This window comes from Neodiprion fabricii, chromosome 2 (assembly GCF_021155785.1).
Source record: "Neodiprion fabricii isolate iyNeoFabr1 chromosome 2, iyNeoFabr1.1, whole genome shotgun sequence".
Taxonomy (NCBI): Eukaryota; Metazoa; Arthropoda; class Insecta; order Hymenoptera; family Diprionidae; genus Neodiprion; species Neodiprion fabricii.
The window spans coordinates 41,049,424-41,067,470 of NC_060240.1; the positions used below are offsets into that span (position 1 = coordinate 41,049,424).

Sequence of the window (18,047 nt, forward strand, 5' to 3'; positions counted from 1 at the left end):
CCACCCGCTGCTTGCAATGAAAATAGTCGGAAAACTGCCACCGACTATTTCAGTATAGGGCCACCTTATGTATTGCCTAACTGGTGATTATTACTGCCAAATATCGATTGAAAACTTACAGCGATTTTCAACAAATATGATATAAGAAACACGAAGCTATACGCAACTACCGGTGATTGCGTTATGTATTGAGCATGGAGCAATTTTCTCGTCGTAGAGTCAAAAAAGCGAAAGTCTTTTTATAAATTTCTCTGCTGCTAGTCCAACGCTGTTTTTGATGTCATATTTTCTGCATTTTTGGGGGTCCGATTAATCTAGAAGGCATCATACAAATCAATTTGAGACAAAAGATTTTTTGGTTCAAAAAGTAGGACTAACCTCTTTGGATTTTTTCAGTGGGAGTTTGTCTGACTTTGTAAAATAGTTGAATTACTTTTTCAGTGCACCATCTCGACTTAACTTTCCCAGACGAATCCATTGCGCAGTCTAGACACGCTGCCAGCTACGCATAAAAACTTACGGCTAAAGAACATGAATTTTGTACCGGGTTTTCAAAGAGGTGGAAAAGCAAAATCACAAACTCACAGCTACAAAGTTCCAGTTCCAGTTTATCCAATGTGTCTTAGTTCTCGTACAAGTGTTCAGGTGTCAGTGTATTCATCTATAGACATGTAGACAGTGTGTGTTCAACAAGCTGCCAAGTAATATTAAAGTGAAAGACAAAGAGACTAGGATGAAAAAGAAGTGAAATATACATCACTTCAAGCAAAATACGAAAAACGTTGTATGAGATAGTTATTTTTGTAGTTTGTAAGTACGGTTCAAGTTCTGTCCTACACACAGGTGCAATGTATGTACATACATACATCTGCAGGATACGATATGTATGATATTGTATTATTACTATTGCATGGAATCTGTATTACAATCAATAAATAAACAATACCCCTGTGTCCTCTTCGCATTTTCTCGACATAATTCAACGAGAGATTTGATATTCTCCATTTTTTCACACTTTCAATTGACAATCCTAGATTTTTTAACTCTTCGAATGAAAATGTAATTGAGATCCATTGACCTAACCACGTGGGTTTCAACGCGCGGCAATCAACCGTTGCGTCGGTATCCATTTTCATGAGCCAATTTTCCCGCCGACGGCGTGAAGCTGCCGAATCAAGTCGCCGTCGTGTCGGAACCGTGCTTAGACAGTTGCCGTCGCCAGCAGGCATAGGCGCATTTCTTACGCGGCAGGGATAACAATACATCCAAGAGATGAAGTATCACAAAGGTAATCCGCGAGTGGTACGTACGGACAGAGATGAATTCCCCTTTCGAGTCACTGATCACCATAATATAATACAGTCAATATGTATACTGACAATTAATCTAAGTTCGCTAATGTTTATCGTCTGTTAGTTCTCAACCACCCACCAGCATTCCTCGTGATAAATGCACTCTACATTATCGACTACTTTCGATATCGACATTCGCTTACCAACGAAAATTAGTTCCACGAACCTCTTCGTATCAGAGGGCGCTGGCAGGCGAAAACCGTTAGAAACGCACCTGTCAACTGTTTCCAGGGTGCAAACTGCAAAGTGTAAACTATCTAAAAGGCAGACTTGTTAAATTCATTTATATCCGTGATAAACTCGTACGGTAGAAGTTTTAAGAATTACGAAATGGATCCAGCGCTGTTAAGGGAGCGAGAGCTCTTCAAAAAGCGAGCTCTCACCACACCAACGTGAGTAAAACAACGCTGCGCGTTTCTAACCTGTAAATTAGTGAGAAACTGTGAATTCACCGCATTGCGAAGAATTGAAAAATATTGGAAGGCTCTGAAGTGCTTAGTTTAAGAAATAACCGCCTCTTAACACTTTCAGTGTAGAGAAAAAAAAGAGAGAACCCGAGAAGGAACCGATCCGTGATGAGCCGCCAAAAAAAAAGAGCAAGCCATTATCCTCCTCTGCCGCGCCAAAGTTGGACATGGTCAACTACAAGACCATGTCTGGCAGTTCGCAGTACAGATTCGGAGTCTTGGCAAAAATAGTTAAGCACATGAAGTCGCGGCATCAGGAGGGCGATGACCATCCTCTCACGCTCGACGAGATTTTAGACGAGACGAATCAGCTCGACGTCGGATCTAAGGTGATCCAAAAATTTTGTAGAACTGCTTAAAAATACTTGCGATTATTTCAATCAAAAGATAAATCATGCTAAAGCCAGAGCTTGCATTAAAATTCAACTATACTACCAGTAATACTATTTACCATTCTTTGTTCGTGCAGGTAAAACAATGGCTGCTGACAGAGTCGTTGATTAACAATCCAAAGATCGAAGTCTCTCCAGATGGAAGATTCTCCTTCAAAGCGATGTACAAAATAAAAGACAAGAAATCGTTACTCAGGCTCTTGAAGCAGCAGGATCTTAAGGGACTCGGAGGCATCCTGCTTGAAGACATTCAGGAGAGTTTGCCGCATTGCGACAAAGCTCTGAAGGTAAATCGTTCTCCCTCAGGATATTAATGAGTTATTATTTTGGTGCAAATCGTGTTATTTTTCATCTTACTGATGCACAGAGTCTCCAGAACGAAATACTCTTCATAACAAGACCTTTGGATAAGAAAAAAATAGTGTTCTACAACGACAAAACGGCCCAATTTATAGTCGACGATGAATTTCAAAAATTGTGGAGGGCTGTTGCAGTCGACGCAATGGACGATCAGAAGATCGATGAATACCTTGAGAAACAGGGAATTAGGTCGATGCAGGATCACGGACCAAAGAAGCCTGCACCCATTAAAAGGAAAAAACCAAACGCAAGGAAGAAGCAGTTCAAGAAACCACGAGACAACGAGCATTTGGCAGACGTTTTGGAAACCTACGACGACAATAAATGAAGCGGAAATTTAAAGACTTTATAGATAGATGGCTTAATCAAGGATTGTAAATATCGTTTGTATAAGAATGAATAAACAATGTGATTTATTATTGTTATCGTCTAAACTAGCTTGTAAGTACAAAATAAATATATATCTATAATATTTTGAACAATAACTAGTCCGTTTCATCTATATTTCAATTGCCATTTCTTTCGTCTCTCTGAATGAATATATTAAAGATCAATAAGCCTCTCGTCTTGCAATATTTAGTTACATCGGAAGTCTACCTAGTTGTATTCGCGACTACATAGGTATGATGATTGAACCGAAGTATATTGTAGCACAAAGTTTGAAAAATAACAAAGTATCAAACGACGATCGTTGATACTTTTTCCGCCACCATGGAATTCCATAGAAAGTGCATTTCAGACATGAGATTTCGAGGATTTTCGCGCAACTTTGCAATTTGCTTTCTATTTCTCACGGCCAAGTTGTGCGAAATGGATAAAGCATGATTTGTGATTTGCATTGATATATTAGAACTGTTCAAAGTGTGTTCAAAGATTAATCTGTTCTAACGCTTGTTAAACAATTTTCTCCTGATATCCACGTTATTCAATGCTTGATCCAATTACATGGGTTCGGATTGTTGTCTTAGCGCGCTGGATCATCGGGATTCAAGTTTCCGCAAGATCTTATTTGGTAGTGGCAATTAAAATACTCCAAAAGCGTAGTATTTGAGTACAATACGAATGATAGTAAAATTAACGACGGTAATTATATCGATCTTAAAGGCACTAGGTCAAGTCTTCGGCACCTTAGTGTATAATAATTTAAATTACGATTTACACAAATTATACAACCTTCAACCAGATTATTTTACAGCATTAATATAAATTGTAATAGTTGAAATATAACGACGAAAGCGTTTCAGCTCCACGGACATACAGGGTATCCCGTCGTAAATCATGCGTTAGAATATCTCTAATTGTAAAACTAGAGTTACTGTTGAAAAATTTTTCAGAAAATAATTGTATGGTTCCTAGGGGAACGCAAACTGGTGATATCAGTTCAGTCGTAAGTATCACTGCTTCCGGGATACTGACACGAACTTGATTTTCTTAAATGGCAACCGATTTTCATTCGGCTACAAGAAAATTTACCCTACATCAAGACAGATTCAAAGGTATAGAGTACGTGGTATAAGTGGCCAGCCTTTACGCTTGGCACATCATCGCTGCGCAAAATAAAAAATTGCCATTTTGAGATATTTTAAGACGTGATTCACGATGGGACACCCTTTTAAATGACTTTCCTGATGGAAATTACTTTTCACTTCAAGGTTTATTACTACGGTTAACATCGGACTAAAATTAATATTACAAATAGTTTAAAAGAAACTTTCTGATTTATTTTAAACGTTCCCAGTTATGAAATTATGTTATTACAAGGAAAATTCAGGGCAAAATATTTCTCAGAACCCGACACGTTCGCTAGTGTTTATTTTCCAGTTGCCATAAGGAATTATTGTATCGAAGAATATACCGACTCGCTATAGTTTCTTCGGAACAATAACGTTCCTGAACTAATTAATTTTTCTTCTTCAATTCCGATAACCGAGAAAAGAGTTTCCAAAGGATATCGCAGGAATTTTTTCAACACTCTCGGATCCTTCTACCAAATTTCAGCTGACAAATTCCCACCAGGAATGAGTCAATTTCCACTCCGCCGTTCGTTTCCAAAGCCTCAACGACGACGTAGCTTTCCCGTTTCCGCGGCTGGCTCGGAGCGTCCCGGTTCCACGATCCTCGCAAGTCCCGTACATCCCGACGGGGCGAATCCTCGAGATCGATATCGCTAGTCCTTAGGTAGCGCGGAGTCGCTTTTTCCTCGGGAATAAGCTCGGGCAGCTTTGCTCCCTAGCATCCGGTCGAGGAGAGATTGTTTGTTTCGTCTCCTGGCAGCCAAGACTTCGCGGCAAAGTTCGTGAAACGCCTCAGCGACTTGGACAACCTGTCGGAACGGGCACGAAAGGAGGTACGAAAATAATCGGGGATTAAAAATACGGGCTATTCGTAAAACAATTTCACCGCGCCAAGGACCGCGATGCAGCAGCCAGCCAATCCCACGTGTATAATAATAATAACTCCCAGATATAGGTACCAGGGTGGTTTCTTTTTTAACTTTTTTTTTTTTTTTTTTTATACGAACAATGATTAACCGAACCGCGATACGTTGAAAAGTAAACTAACAAGTCCGTACAGCGTGCACGTAAAAATAAATAAAAAATAATACAATAATTGGCAGCGACCTCTGAATACTTTCCTACTTCCTCCAGGTTTTACGACAATTTTTTTCAGTATTTGTGACAAATTTTTCGAGTGGTACCTTGACAAAAAAAAAAAAAAAAATTAAAAGTTAACAGGTATCCAAGAGAAAATATCGAATACCTGCTCCGCGGCTGTGACCTCGCTGAACCAGCACTCGAAATCCTTGGCCAAAATTTCACCCTCCTCGGCGCTGACCTGCCGCAGGTGAACCATGTCGGCCTTGTTGCCGACCATCGCGAGCGGTATCGCAGCCTCCGGATCGGCGACGGCGAGGGCTTCCTTCGCCCTTCTAACGAAGTTGAACGACCCCCTGTCCGTTATCGAATAGACCAAAAGGAGGCCGTCGGCCCACTGCAGCGTCTCCATGGTCGGCAGCTCGTTTTCGGTCTGTAAATACATGCCACTTGAAGCCGCGACGTGTTCTCATTGCGCGGCCGCTTAAGCGGTTCCCCTTACCTTTGGACAAGAGTCTAGGATTTCAAAGAGTATCGGCTCTCCGTCGACCAGCACTTCGTGTTTGTATCGGTTTTCTGAAACGGAACAGGATTTTTAACCATTTTTAAGCACGCGGCGTGGCGAAGAAACGCGGGGACGATAGAAAGAAGTTACAAGTTGAGCTTTCCGGGCGTTTACCTTTCAGCGGGAGAATTAGAAACGTTTACGAAGACATTAATATTACAATTGGCACGGGAGCGCGGAAGCGTGCGAAAACGAGTTCGGCGATGGGGCGTGAAAAGTGGACGGGAAATGAGGCAAAAGTTTTATAATTAACGAGTCTGGTGTAACGGGAAACAAGTAGCGTTTCGCTCCAGTGTCAAATTCGTCTATGATATATTTAGCTCGGACGTAGAGCGAGGAATGCGTGGCGGAGAGTCACGGGGGATCGGCCAGAGGCCACGCAGTTGGTGCCCATTTTTCAACTCGCTCTAGGCCTAATTTCGGGCACCGGCCTCCCATTATTCTCAAGGTGGTTAATCCCGCGAACCTTACCTGACTGGTGGTCGTACTCGCCGATGTATCTTCGCGTGAGGAACCTCACGGTTAGGGCTGAAAGAAGAAGAAAAGGCCACATAAGAAGGGGAATCGAACGTGGCTAATTTATTCGCCCGCTCTACGACGATGTCAGAATTTTCATGCGAAATAGTTGCCTCCCCAGGATATTAAAATAACTCGGAACTAGCTTACAATACAGACAAGGTCGTCACTTATCCGGGACTTGACGAGCTGTGCGATTAAGTTTCGCTGTGCGGAAGGTAAGAAATTATTCCTAAAGCTAATCTCGAAAATACAACGTTTCTCTGATCGTTAGGCAAACGCGACCGATGTCGAATGAAAACTGTTCGATTTGGAATATATCGGAATGTCGAACAAAGAGCGCGCGTCAGGCCAACTTGGCGTAGGAATACCTACCGTACCAAAGTATGTATGCGGAAACGCAACGGAGGATAATTTCACGCGGGGAATGCGTTCTAGGATATCGTTAAATCGTAGCTGACAGAAACAAACCGACGGATGTTTTCGCAATTTAATGACTCTAAGATGGACTGGACCAAGTTGAATTCGCACAGCGCTAACAATAAGGAAAGCTGCACGGATTAACGAGCCTTTTCGATTTACGTGAGACCTTGGCGTACCGGAGTGCTGAGATCCGCGGCTGATGAGCCGACCTTTTTATCGCGCTGATTTAACGGTTGCATCCGGCTGGACCCGTTGACCATACAACTTTTCATCTTTACGTAATAGTCGGTATATGTTCATCGCTCAATATTGCCGAAAACGAAAAATAAGAATTCTTTGTACTGGTAATATTTCGTTGCATTTTTTATTTATCGCGAAATTAAAAGATTCGAACATTGAAGCTGAGTTTATACGTGTAAAACGTAAAGACTTCCAGGCATCGTTGTAACTTTACATTAATGATATAAAAGAACTGTCCCGCAGCTACGTTAACTTACCCATACCTGTATCGCATCGTCTAAACTCAAAGTAAGAAAAAAAACTTGTGCATTTAATCCGTCGTAAATGCGTACATCGGTTTTGACCGCGAGGATTTATTTTTTAACTCACGGGTCGTTATTTTCGAGTCTTTAAAAAACATAGACAGTATATATAACCTTTCGTCGTATAATGATATTTTTAAACCTCTTTCAGCGCTATTTCAATCGCGGCAAATATATATAGATATATATGCAATACGTGTAATGTATGATATATAATATATTGTGTATAATAAATATTTGCCTACGCGAGGAAATCCTCGCACAGTTTGTTCCATTTTGGTTTATTCTACTTTTTTTTTTTTTTTGCTATTTAATACTTTTTTCATTCAAACTTACATTAATCACGTATAATTGACAACATAATTTTTCGCGTCAAGTTCCGGGGTGTAACCGGGAGCTCTGTGGATGAGAAATTCAATTTCACTGTGCATGCCTGAATAAATCGCTGATGATCTCGTCGAATATTAAGATTAGCTGGAAATCGATTTTCGACATAATCTTCCATCGCACAATTGCCGATGATTCGCATACGAAACGTACGTCAAACGTAGACAGTTTTAGACGAGAAATTGGAGAACGTTGAAAGACAGCACCGCTTTGAAAAGAATAAAACCGACCAAAAATTCCAACAAAACTATCTCGGTTCGTTCAACAAGAGTCTCTTTTCCGAACGTCTGCAAACCATAACAGTTAAAATTACACGCAACTTTTGAAGTTAGAAACTTACGACGGACGAATCGTCTCCTTGAAAATGGTCTCATACTGTTAATATTCATAAAACTGTAGGCATTTATAAACTTAGCCGAGCTTCCGAAGGCTGAACCATCACTCGTATTGTTGATAATACGATCTTCTTGTTAGTCTGAAAAAAACAATCTAGCTACCACGTAGAAACACGGTAAGATTCGGACCCTCTTCCTCACCCTTCACCTGTTGCAAAGATCTAAAGAAAGGGTCGACTCCGGGCTTAACGGCAAATTTCGGCAGGTTGTTCTCTAATTATTTTTCAATGCAAAAAAAGAATCGTCATGTTCGAACCTTAAGCAGATACGAGTACAATATTTTATAGAATTTTCATTGAAAAATTTAGAAAATTGCTTTGTCGGAGAAACAAGTATCGAAGAAACTAAACATTTTCCGTTCGTAGGTGTAATGTACAGCTGGTCATTACTGAATTAAAATTTTATAAAACATTCTTCAAATGTCGTTCTTTTACATGCTTAAGATTTGAATAAAACAGTTCTTTCGTTATTGTTTAAAAAAAAACATTAGAGAATATGTCTTGTTTCTTTCTCTTTGCCCTTCAAACCCCTGCACGTAACCCCTCGAGGAAACCCCGATTGCGCGTCGGGGCGGCGAATCAAGTTGAAAGTTGCACATATAGCGCAGACCGAGGTTCAAGTCGAAAGCCATGCAGCAGCCTGGTGACCCGCTTCGATGTAGACCGCACTATTTTTACCTCGGACCTGTCCACGCCGCCGCAAAACCTTGTATGAGAAATCCGTTTACATGTCGGCCCCCGGGTACCTGCAACTAACGCCGTTCCCTCTGCAGCCGCGATGTTTGTTGTCTTTGTAATGTTTTCGAATTCCTCGTTTGTAGTGGTTTATACTCCTCATCGTTCCTTCCCGCCGTTTCGACACGCCGCGTATAGATGAAATCGGGATTTGTATGGGTGATTCCTGGGGTGTAAATCTTTTTTACACTTGGTGATATTACCATTGCAATGTTGTATACGGTAGGCGGAATTCTATAACTAAACAACAGTCAAGGCTCTCACCTTGTTCTTAGTCGAACGGATTTACAGGATCCGTTTTAATTTCGAGGTATCCGTGAAAAGATATGAGATTACAAATTTTTCGTCATTTTCGTAACGGTGCGATTTAATTCCGTCGGTAAAATCAACCGATACTTTCAATCACTCGCAATTACTTTACGTGAATCATTACACGGACAACCCTAAATTGGTTATTCGGAGCACGGATATTATTAGAATGTAGGCCTGATACCGTAAACCGAAAACACTCGAAAAGAAAAATGTGTTTACGTCGTTCTGTACGCTCGATAAATTTCTTATTAATGAACAACTTAGCAAACGGCAAGACCGGATTCTCGAGTGTTTTATCAAGCGCTCCTGTTGCGTGTTGAAAGAATTTTTATATGCGCCGTTCAGCGACGTTGAACGCAAGTTTTACTTCTTACGAAAATTCGTGTGGGATAAATTGGAAACTTCTATAAATACCACCTTTCATCACATATTTATCAGACCTGCCGGAGTAACAACTGTTTGCTTAGCGGACGCACATGTACGCCGATCAGTTATTTCAAGTCCGTATGAAGCGTGAAAGCAAAAAATAGCCGTTTCGCAGGCCTTAATTCGAGGGGGGTGAATATTTTCCGAAAAAATATTGGAGCGAAATTATCGAACATTTGGGCCTCTTCAAAATTATTTGTCACAGTTGTAATCGTTTCAAGTTTTCCGGCATTCGTCACAAGGTTCCAAGTTGATCCGGAGAAGAGCTCGTTTCGACTGCCAGGCTTTATACTCTTCGGAATATTATACGGGATCGAAAATTTCAAAGAGATTTACGTTCTCGAAGCACTGATCTATTCGACTCCGGCAGCTTCGTTGTATATCGCGCTCGCGTGGTTTGAAAAAGAGGAAAACGAATCGCACTCGAAGATACAATGAAGCAGCCAGCCTACTCGCTCGGTTATTTCGGATTCGCGTGATAAACGTGTAATGTCGCAGTGTCGAAAAGTCACCTGACCGTCAATCTTCGCACGTTGAGATAAATTTACGTGTTTCGTGCAATCGAGATTTTTCGCTTGATTTTCGTCGGCTTGTTTGCCCGTTTTTATATATTCGAAATAATTTGTAACACTCTGTCGTGATAGATCCTGAAATAAACTCGCAAAGGGGAATGAGAAGAAATATGACGGTAATAACAATATTGCTATGATCAGTGATAATGATACTGAAACGTATGTTACACATGTACATCTATACTCTTGTGCCACTTAGTCTGCTGTAAACATACGGCTATGTGTGTTAGCCCAGTCTATTTGCGACTGCTGGTGGCTGGAAGAAATAGAAACCGAACAACACCGAATTTATAGATTCATAGTGTTTACAGGGTGCGAGATCGTGGGCGCGAGCACCTGTCCGAGGTTTATCTTATTTATAGACGGAAATCTTCTGGATGGATCAAGTGATATCAATCCAAAAAAAAATATCACAAATGCCTGTATAAGTCGGTAGAAACTAATTGTAAGTGAGAAATACGGTCACACGCCATTTCGAAACTGTGAAAATGAATATTGTTACAATTGCGAAGAGGAGATAAAAAAAAAAAAAACGTCGTAGAAAAAAAGAACACGCAAATCAAATATATTTATACACACGTCCATACGTATCTCGTGATCCGAAACGACTCACACGCTACAGGTACAGGCGTTCGTTCACAGCTGTTGAATCATCTTTACGGATCAAAGGATCTAATGGACTTGATCCAAACGTGCATACCTATGTATATACCATGCCACGCGTGGATCGGATCCACAGGGATCCGCCAACGCTCGGCTGGGTGAGTCGCTTGCATGTAACCGTCGCAAAGTAAACTAATAATAATATGCGTGCCGTATTAACCTTGCGGATTTGAAATTTAACGACTACTTCTCAAAATGAGTCACACGGCTACCTTGTAGCCGATGACATCGTATCGAATTGCCCAATTCTTCAGGGTAATCGTCCCTCAAATTTCCTCCTTTACAACCCGCGAGTCGTTGCCCTCGAAGTTGTTTACTTTTGGTAGTTCAGACTTTTGAAAGCCTGAAGAAAAATAATTGGAAATAATTCAGACACATCTTGAGGAAAAAAAAAAAAGAAGTAAAACCGTTTTATCGCGGTTACGTTAACGGACATTGATTTTTTATTCAAGACCGCGATATCTAGGTCCCATCAATGTCGTCGCTCGTGTTTATTAACCAATTGAGTTTTCAATTTTACGACCAGTCGTTTCGTCACACGAATCCGCCGGTTAAAATCCTCTTCGAGAGGCCATCGTAACGCCCGTCGTAATTTCGTACTCTATTTTCTACAATATTCGCAGCGTCGAGTGAAAGTTTTCACGTAAAAGACAGTCGCGTTCGCGCTCTTCTTCATTTAAGAACGTGAGAACGACGGCTTCCCCTAGTCCGCCAGACGGTGTCTCTCGTTTTCTCAATACTTCGCGATATCGGCACTCGAACGATCGATCGCTTGCGGTGATCCAGCCCTTGTACTTTGATACGCGAAGGATGAACGAGAAGTGTGCGAAAAGAAGCGCGGAAGTCCTCGCAGCGATCAGCTTCTCTTTCTAAGTCGTAAAACACGCATACTCCGTCTAATCGCCCGAGCCGACTCGCCTTGGCTCGAGTCACGGATTACTACACCTACGATAGTACAATTAGACAAATACGTGAGAGGATGGGATGTATGTCGGTACGAATAGGCGTGCGTGTACCGCTAAATTATACCTATGTAAACCTAGAGGAAGTTGGCGTTGCACCCGCCGAGCGGATGGCTGTCCGATTTTCTGATCACCTTCCCGGACGAATCCGCCTCGCGCGTGTGTCGTAGAGACGAATTGCAGCTTCACCCTGCACTCAAGGTATACCAGGCGAATTCTATTTTCACTCGTAACTCTTAATTCTCGGCACTCACCGCTCTTGCCAACTCCTGGAGCACCGATCACAGCAACCTTCACTTCGCAGAGGGAGCTTTTCTTCCTCCGTATGCCACGGATTGCGTTCGACGTCATGGCGCGGGGGGCATTTGACTCTGAAACATGTGTTAGCGCCGCTTTACTCATCGCCCTCGGGTTACGTAAACATCGTGCATGCCAAAATCTGGGATTCGGAAAATCATTTTCGCGGATAGAAATTAATGCGAAAAGACAAACTGACGCGCGGCCAAGACAAACTTGTTATGTTTGCCGACTCGCGATCGGCCCGCTCGTAAAGATGATTCTTTGTTACCGCCGGAACGATATTTGCATTTCCTCATATTGTCCGCCTTTGCGTTTTCTTCGCACATATTTTCGCGCTGCTTTGGCCCCGGACCCGATCCGGCGGATGCAAGTTGCTGTTTTTCGATATTCGCTCTGCTCCATCCTCGAGACTTCGCCAATGGCGTGAAAAATAATCGTCGAGTCGCCGTTGAGTGATGCGCGTCGTATTTTCGAGCCAATGTTGAATACCGCATGCATGAAAACGTCGTAAGATTCCGTGACGGACGGCCTACGAGGCTCGCAAAGCGTGTCCCAACTGCTCCTCGTGAATGAGACATCAGCCGGCCGTCTCGACTGCACTCGGAAGAATTTTCCGCTCTCTAATAAGAGGTGTTCTATTTCAAGGCAGAGCTAGGAGATAAAACAACTGGACCTAAAGTGCACGAGGAAAGAATCTGACCGTCGTTAAGTGCGGCCCGCGTCGTTTCATAAGACGAAAACTGTCGCTCGTGGTTTTCTAACATCTAGCATACGATCACGGCTGCGAGAAGATTCGACTTGACTTTCTAGTCGATCCCTGCCAACGAGATAACTTAATAACGAATATTCATGGCTTGGTTTACGACATAAATGGAAGAATTGCGTCACTTTCCGCAGACTGGAAGAAAGTTTTGAGATATTACATATCGATGTTGCGGCTGCACGCACGGCCGTTGAACTCAATCTCGCGGACATCTGAAACCCCAAAGCAACTCTTTTTCTCACTAGAATATTTCCGTCACCCAATATCCCAGCCCATTTCCTATCCACTCGAACCGTGCACTTCCCGCTCACTCTCGGCTGATCCGTTGAATTACCGGCTACGCGGCCGAGACTAGGCGAAAGAAAAATATGTACCCGTAATTCGAGGTAAGTATAAACTCGGCGAAGATTACGCCGCCGAAAAAGCAACGCGAGACGTGACGTGACGGTGATTGTCGCAATAATAGAACGACGTTCGCACACGTGAGTTGGGGAATTTGAAAAATCTGGTCTGGCAGCTCATACCTCTGCTATTATTACACAACGGTTTGTGAATCTGTCAGTTTTTAGAAGCTACGCTCAATGCTGATCTTACCCTAAACATTCGCTAATCTACTTCAACTGAAATAACGTCGATCGTTCCCCGGCTGGGCAGGTTTTCTATTCTACTACCAATGACACAGATTACTAAGCGGCTTTTATGCTCAGGCGGAAGCGAGTGTATAATTTATCTTTTCTTCCGATTTCACGTAACGAAAGAAATAAGATTGTACAGCTCGTGGGATGAAGGAATGTAAAAAGTTTTTCACGTCGGCAGTCGGACGGTTCTTTTGTCCCATGGTCATGATTTTTTACTAAACTATGGTGCAAATTTTGCTCACTACGGACAAATAGTTGACTGGAATTAAATTTGTTTGGAATCAATTTTACAATCGAGGAATTGTTTCAATACAACTGGTGAAAATAGATGTTCAATGACGATGAGAAATATCAGATATTGGTACCGGAAATCACCAGGAAAGGACCAGAGCACATTATCAATTCAGCAGAAATTGGTGAACTCTGCACCATCAAGAATTATAATCCAATGTTAGAAATTTACGGAAATAATTAATGACCACGTAGCGTACGAAGGTGAATATAATTACATTTATTCACTTGATGCGATATAAACTACTTTGACATTGAGTAAGAAGGTTTAGCCAAAACCTCAGCGTCTCAAATCGGATGATGAATTGTTTTCTCTTCATTTTTATACTATATCATTACAGTGACTCTCCGTTTCGGCCATTGACGTTTCCATTAGCTGCGGGCTATCCGGGTTGCATACGTTCACTTGAGAGAAAACAATCTTAATTGATAACTCCTGAACCGGTAACTTTGTATCTTATACGTATAACGATCGGTCTTCTCGTAACGTATTACCCACCTTCCGCGTTTGTTCGACGATGTTTTGCCTAACTGGCGTACGTCGACCGCTTCACTTGGCGAAATGTTTTATTCGGAATCACAGTCAGGTGTTAGTTTTTCGTTTTCACCGGGTGTAAAAGAACATTTGCATTCGAAAATTTGTCCGGACAAACGGTCGGTCAAATAATTTATTCCGATATCTGGAACGGAACAACTCATCACAAGTGGAAGCAGAGAATCCTGGCTTACGTCCGGAGAGATTATGCTCAGGAAGTAACCGTCACGTGGGTATGAGGTAAAATACGCGACCAAAACTTCTCGGTCACGTGTCTTCTGTCAGGACGAAGCGGGCCGATCCGGCGATCGTCCAACGCGCTTCTTGGTCAACGCTCGACTAACTCTGGCTCATTCTTCTTCTTCTTCTTCCGCTGCTGCAAGCTGCGAGTGAAATCTTTTTTTACCCTGAAGCCTATTACACACGATACCGTTTCCCGTACGCACTACGCCGCTCGCGGAATCAACATGACAGGAATTACAGGCTCAACCGAACGAACCCTGTATACACGATCCACGCGCGCTCCACAAGTGGAGGAATTATTTGTTTAAACCACAAACGCAGCGTGGAAATAGCTACGATAACACTGCACGCACAGGCGGTCGGGTTTAATTGCAGCGATCGGTTGCGGGGGAATAATTGGGCGCTTCAAACGGTAAAAGAATTATACAGTTAGCGGACCAACTTGTATCACCTCGAGAGTTAACTGCACGAATGCGCATTGGCACCAGACGATTAGTTGTCGAACGGCGGGTGGTGTTTGCATTTTTTAAAGACATCACTCTCTCACATATCAGGGAATTGACGGACTCACAGTGCGAGTAATTAACATTCATTTTCCTTTAAAGATGCGACAGCAACGTAATCGCGGAGGCGTCATACGCGAAACGTCGAATTTTTTGCTAGTAGTAGGTGTACGGGGACTTTTTCTAAAATCCGCTAATTCCTGTCAGTTAATTTCACCCAAGAATTACAGCACTGAAAGCTGAGATTGTCAGTAACTGTCTTACCAGATGCGGGTTGGCGCGAGCAAGACGAGTTGTTATTTTCAACCACATCAGCTAGGGAACCCGCGTTGCGGCAACCTGCCTGGCTCCGTCTTTGCCGACGCCGTGTTTCTTCCCAGATGTTCCTGGACAGCCGGTAAAGAGCCAGTCGAATGTTCGAGTTAGGTACGGCTTCACCCGATCTGCAACCACATCGACGACATGGATTAACCTGGGCGAGTTACCTTTGGCGATTGATCGACCGATGATTTGCGGCTCAAATTGATAAGGTCACTCCGATTCGTTTAGTTTACGAGGCTTTCAAGGTCCGTGGCCGAACGGTTCACCCTCGCATTTTCTCTCTTTTATCTCCTTATCCTTATTATTCCTCACCCTTGAAGAACACTCCGACTTTTGTGTCAACTTACTGGTGAGTATCGGTGCGAGTTCCTCTTGGTCTTCCAGCACCGTTTCACTCCTTAAAATGGTCAAGTCCAGCTGACGCACGAACTTTTCTTTTTCAACAGATTCGCTTCCGAATGAAGCTTCTTCGGCGACAGAGGTCAAGGACTCGGCCTGGGCGTCATCTTCGAAAAAGCAGTCCTCCTTTTTGGCGGCACTGCGTCTTCGACAATGTCCGATCTGCTCGAGATTCAAAGGTATTTGTGACACTGATAGCTATGCACGTTTAGTCTTCACATACCTCATCAAAACTGCGTTTCATGTCTTTCAACAAGCTTTCGATGTTCTGCAGAACGTAATCGTTCCCAACACTGTTCGCGCGCATTTTTTTGTTCACCTCAGGCCTCATCATTCGTATGGATTTCTCGAGTTTTCTTATCTGACCTCCGAGTTGACCCAAGACTTCCTCGTTCTGTGTAATTTGAGTTTCGTCCAGGTCTGGAAATAATTATTTTACTACTTTTACGCACGTTTCTGGAAGGGTTGGTTGACCTCGAAAAAAAAAAAACATTTATTGACCATCTACCGCTTTCTTCTTGCCTTTCACTCTCTCGTTTATCCTCACCGCATCCTTGATACGACTGACGAAATTCCCTTCAGCAGGCGGAAGTGACACTCGTGCTCTGCATTCCTCGTCATTATCGTCCAACTCTTCGCAAATGGCTGAGGCTCTGTAGTTGACCCAAAGAAATAGGTTAGTTGTTGCATTTGGTACTCACCAGTCACGAGGTTTGCTGTCATAGTGAATGCCTCGACCTTCTATTCGATATCCTGGACCTTGCATCGTCCTCCCAATCCTCCACCGTATCCTTACAGTTCTGAACATTTGTCGAGACGTTCTCGTGACCCATTCGATGCCTCTGCAGATCACACGCGTCAAACTCTCGCTCTGGGTATCCCAAAGTCATTGTGCCGAATCCAGCTTTCGATTCGCCGTCGCAGTTCCACTTGGAGTCCTTCGGTAGGAACGGAAAATAAGCGAAACGAGTAACGAACCTCTATTCCGGAAACTCCTTCCGGAAGTCACGTTACCAATTCACCGAGCCCGAAGACATCGCAGTCTCTTGTGGGGCCCTCGTTCTCCGGGTAAAGCGTATTCTCGGGTCTTGACCAGCCGCTCGGAATGCCTCGTTGCTTGTTCACCGTCTGCGGGCACTGCTCTTCCTCCATTGTGTCGACGCTTTCCTGCTTGAACTGCGGTTCCATCTGCACTATATCCGATGGTCCGGTCTTTACGCCACTGGAATAAATGATGGTCATATTAATGCTGGTTATGGTCGCTCGACGTTAAGCGAAACGTCGCATACTTCACGCACCTTATCACAAACGATGTGGAATATTGAGGACCGTGAGTAGCGTAGGCGGATGAAGGATCTGCCTTCCTGTCTCCAGGGTGATAAAACCCGTTCGATGTTCTGTCCGCGTTAATTTTCAATGGAGGTGGGAATGTCGATTCGATCTCTGCCTCTTTTAGGACTGTTCTCGTTACCGGTTGAAGTTGATGACGTTGTGTGGACTGACCTAATGGCTGGCTGTTTTTTTCATGCCGATGCCTTCTCCTGTCATGCCCTCTGGAAAAAATCAGGTTGATCAAAATCGACGTTGAAATGCGTGTTTTTAAATTGGACGAACCTAGTCTTTTCGTCCTCCGACTTCAGGTCTTGTTTGACTTTACGTCTCCTCCGTGACGCGTGAGCTGAACCGTTATACTGTTCTGCGTGTACGTCTCCGTTCGTGGCGATGGTATGCTGGATTTCGGGAAAGCTGACGAGGCGGTTGGAAGAATAGGAGCTTGGGTAAGCTCCGAAACATGCCTCATAGCCGAAAGAACCACTCACTGCTGCTTTCAGACAGCTCGCCACGATGTCGATCATGATGTAACATCCTCTTCCGGCATCTGAAAGAGAATCAAGTACGTCTCATTGTCAGTTTAAATGGATTCGCGAAAATAAGTTTATTTACAGGAACGAGACCCAGGAACAAAGTAGAGAACAAGGCAGGAGATGATGAAGAATACTATGAAGAATCGCTTGACGCATGCTCCCCAGCTGCAAATTGTTGCCGCTTCTTCAAGGTAGCCTGAAAGGTAGGTGTTACTATCAGAGCACTGGTTCTGTTGGAATGAGCTACTCGGAGCAGCGAGTCATAAACTCGGAATGTCGATAAATTACTTACTTGCGGCATCGGAGGCTTTGATGAACATACATTGCACAATGAATGCGGTGTACAGTAAAACTGGAAATTTCATATCGACGATGTACGCGTCCCAAAGCTGTGCCTTGAATTTGTGTCGGTTGTATATATTTTTTTTTATTGACAGAAATTGCGATTGTTCGATTTAAATGCATCGATATTCGCTCGTCATTCGCCTTCCCATGATCGGACTTTGTTTCTCTTATCGACTTGGCAA

At 43.1% G+C, this 18,047-nt stretch overlaps 3 protein-coding genes across 4 annotated transcripts; 1 reads left to right on the plus strand and 2 right to left on the minus strand.

The window, feature by feature from the left end:
- The first annotated feature begins 1,546 nt into the window (after positions 1-1,546).
- Positions 1,547-3,222, plus strand: LOC124176389 (transcription initiation factor IIE subunit beta). The gene is made up of 4 exons (XM_046557613.1): positions 1,547-1,744; positions 1,884-2,148; positions 2,289-2,498; positions 2,579-3,222. Exons 1-4 carry the CDS (start codon positions 1,683-1,685, stop codon positions 2,897-2,899), a joined length of 858 nt encoding a protein of 285 aa, XP_046413569.1. The 5' UTR covers positions 1,547-1,682; the 3' UTR covers positions 2,900-3,222.
- Positions 2,956-14,726, minus strand: LOC124176390 (ras-related and estrogen-regulated growth inhibitor). Of its 2 annotated transcripts, XM_046557614.1 has the most exons (6): positions 14,154-14,720; positions 11,917-12,033; positions 6,202-6,258; positions 5,668-5,741; positions 5,332-5,598; positions 2,956-4,894 (listed from the first exon to the last, which is right to left on the minus strand). In XM_046557614.1, the coding sequence occupies exons 2-6, from the start codon at positions 12,011-12,013 to the stop codon at positions 4,739-4,741; spliced, it is 651 nt and encodes a 216-aa protein (XP_046413570.1). In that variant the 5' UTR covers positions 12,014-12,033; positions 14,154-14,720; the 3' UTR covers positions 2,956-4,738. The 2 variants fall into 2 exon arrangements, with proteins under 2 accessions (XP_046413570.1, XP_046413571.1); XM_046557615.1 differs by lacking the exon at positions 6,202-6,258 and having other exon boundaries at positions 14,154-14,726.
- Positions 14,727-16,189: 1,463 nt separating this feature from the next.
- Positions 16,190-17,840, minus strand: LOC124175660. The gene is made up of 6 exons (XM_046556061.1): positions 17,813-17,840; positions 17,600-17,716; positions 17,270-17,534; positions 16,954-17,208; positions 16,670-16,877; positions 16,190-16,593 (listed from the first exon to the last, which is right to left on the minus strand). Exons 1-6 carry the CDS (start codon positions 17,838-17,840, stop codon positions 16,375-16,377), a joined length of 1,092 nt encoding a protein of 363 aa, XP_046412017.1. The 3' UTR covers positions 16,190-16,374.
- Between the last annotated feature and the right edge of the window lie 207 nt (positions 17,841-18,047).

What these genes read in the sequence shown, in the direction of transcription:
- LOC124176389 (XM_046557613.1), top strand. Translation starts at nt 1,683, where the DNA reads ATGGATCCAGCGCTGTTAAGGGAGCGAGAGCTCTTCAAAAAGCGAGCT. An exon ending in CGAGCTCTCACCACACCAAC is followed by an intron (nt 1,745 to 1,883) that starts GTGAGTAAAACA and finishes TAACACTTTCAG; the next exon opens with TGTAGAGAAAAAAAAGAGAG. An exon ending in ATTGCGACAAAGCTCTGAAG is followed by an intron (nt 2,499 to 2,578) that starts GTAAATCGTTCT and finishes ACTGATGCACAG; the next exon opens with AGTCTCCAGAACGAAATACT.
- LOC124176390 (XM_046557614.1), bottom strand. Translation starts at nt 12,013, where the DNA reads ATGACGTCGAACGCAATCCGTGGCATACGGAGGAAGAAAAGCTCCCTC. An exon ending in TCCAGGAGTTGGCAAGAGCG is followed by an intron (nt 6,259 to 11,916) that starts GTGAGTGCCGAG and finishes TTCTTCTTTCAG; the next exon opens with CCCTAACCGTGAGGTTCCTC. An exon ending in CGAGTACGACCACCAGTCAG is followed by an intron (nt 5,742 to 6,201) that starts GTAAGGTTCGCG and finishes GTTCCGTTTCAG; the next exon opens with AAAACCGATACAAACACGAA.
- LOC124175660 (XM_046556061.1), bottom strand. Translation starts at nt 17,840, where the DNA reads ATGTTCATCAAAGCCTCCGATGCCGCAA. An exon ending in CAAAGCCTCCGATGCCGCAA is followed by an intron (nt 17,717 to 17,812) that starts GTAAGTAATTTA and finishes CCTACCTTTCAG; the next exon opens with GCTACCTTGAAGAAGCGGCA. An exon ending in TCCACATCGTTTGTGATAAG is followed by an intron (nt 16,878 to 16,953) that starts GTGCGTGAAGTA and finishes CATTTATTCCAG; the next exon opens with TGGCGTAAAGACCGGACCAT.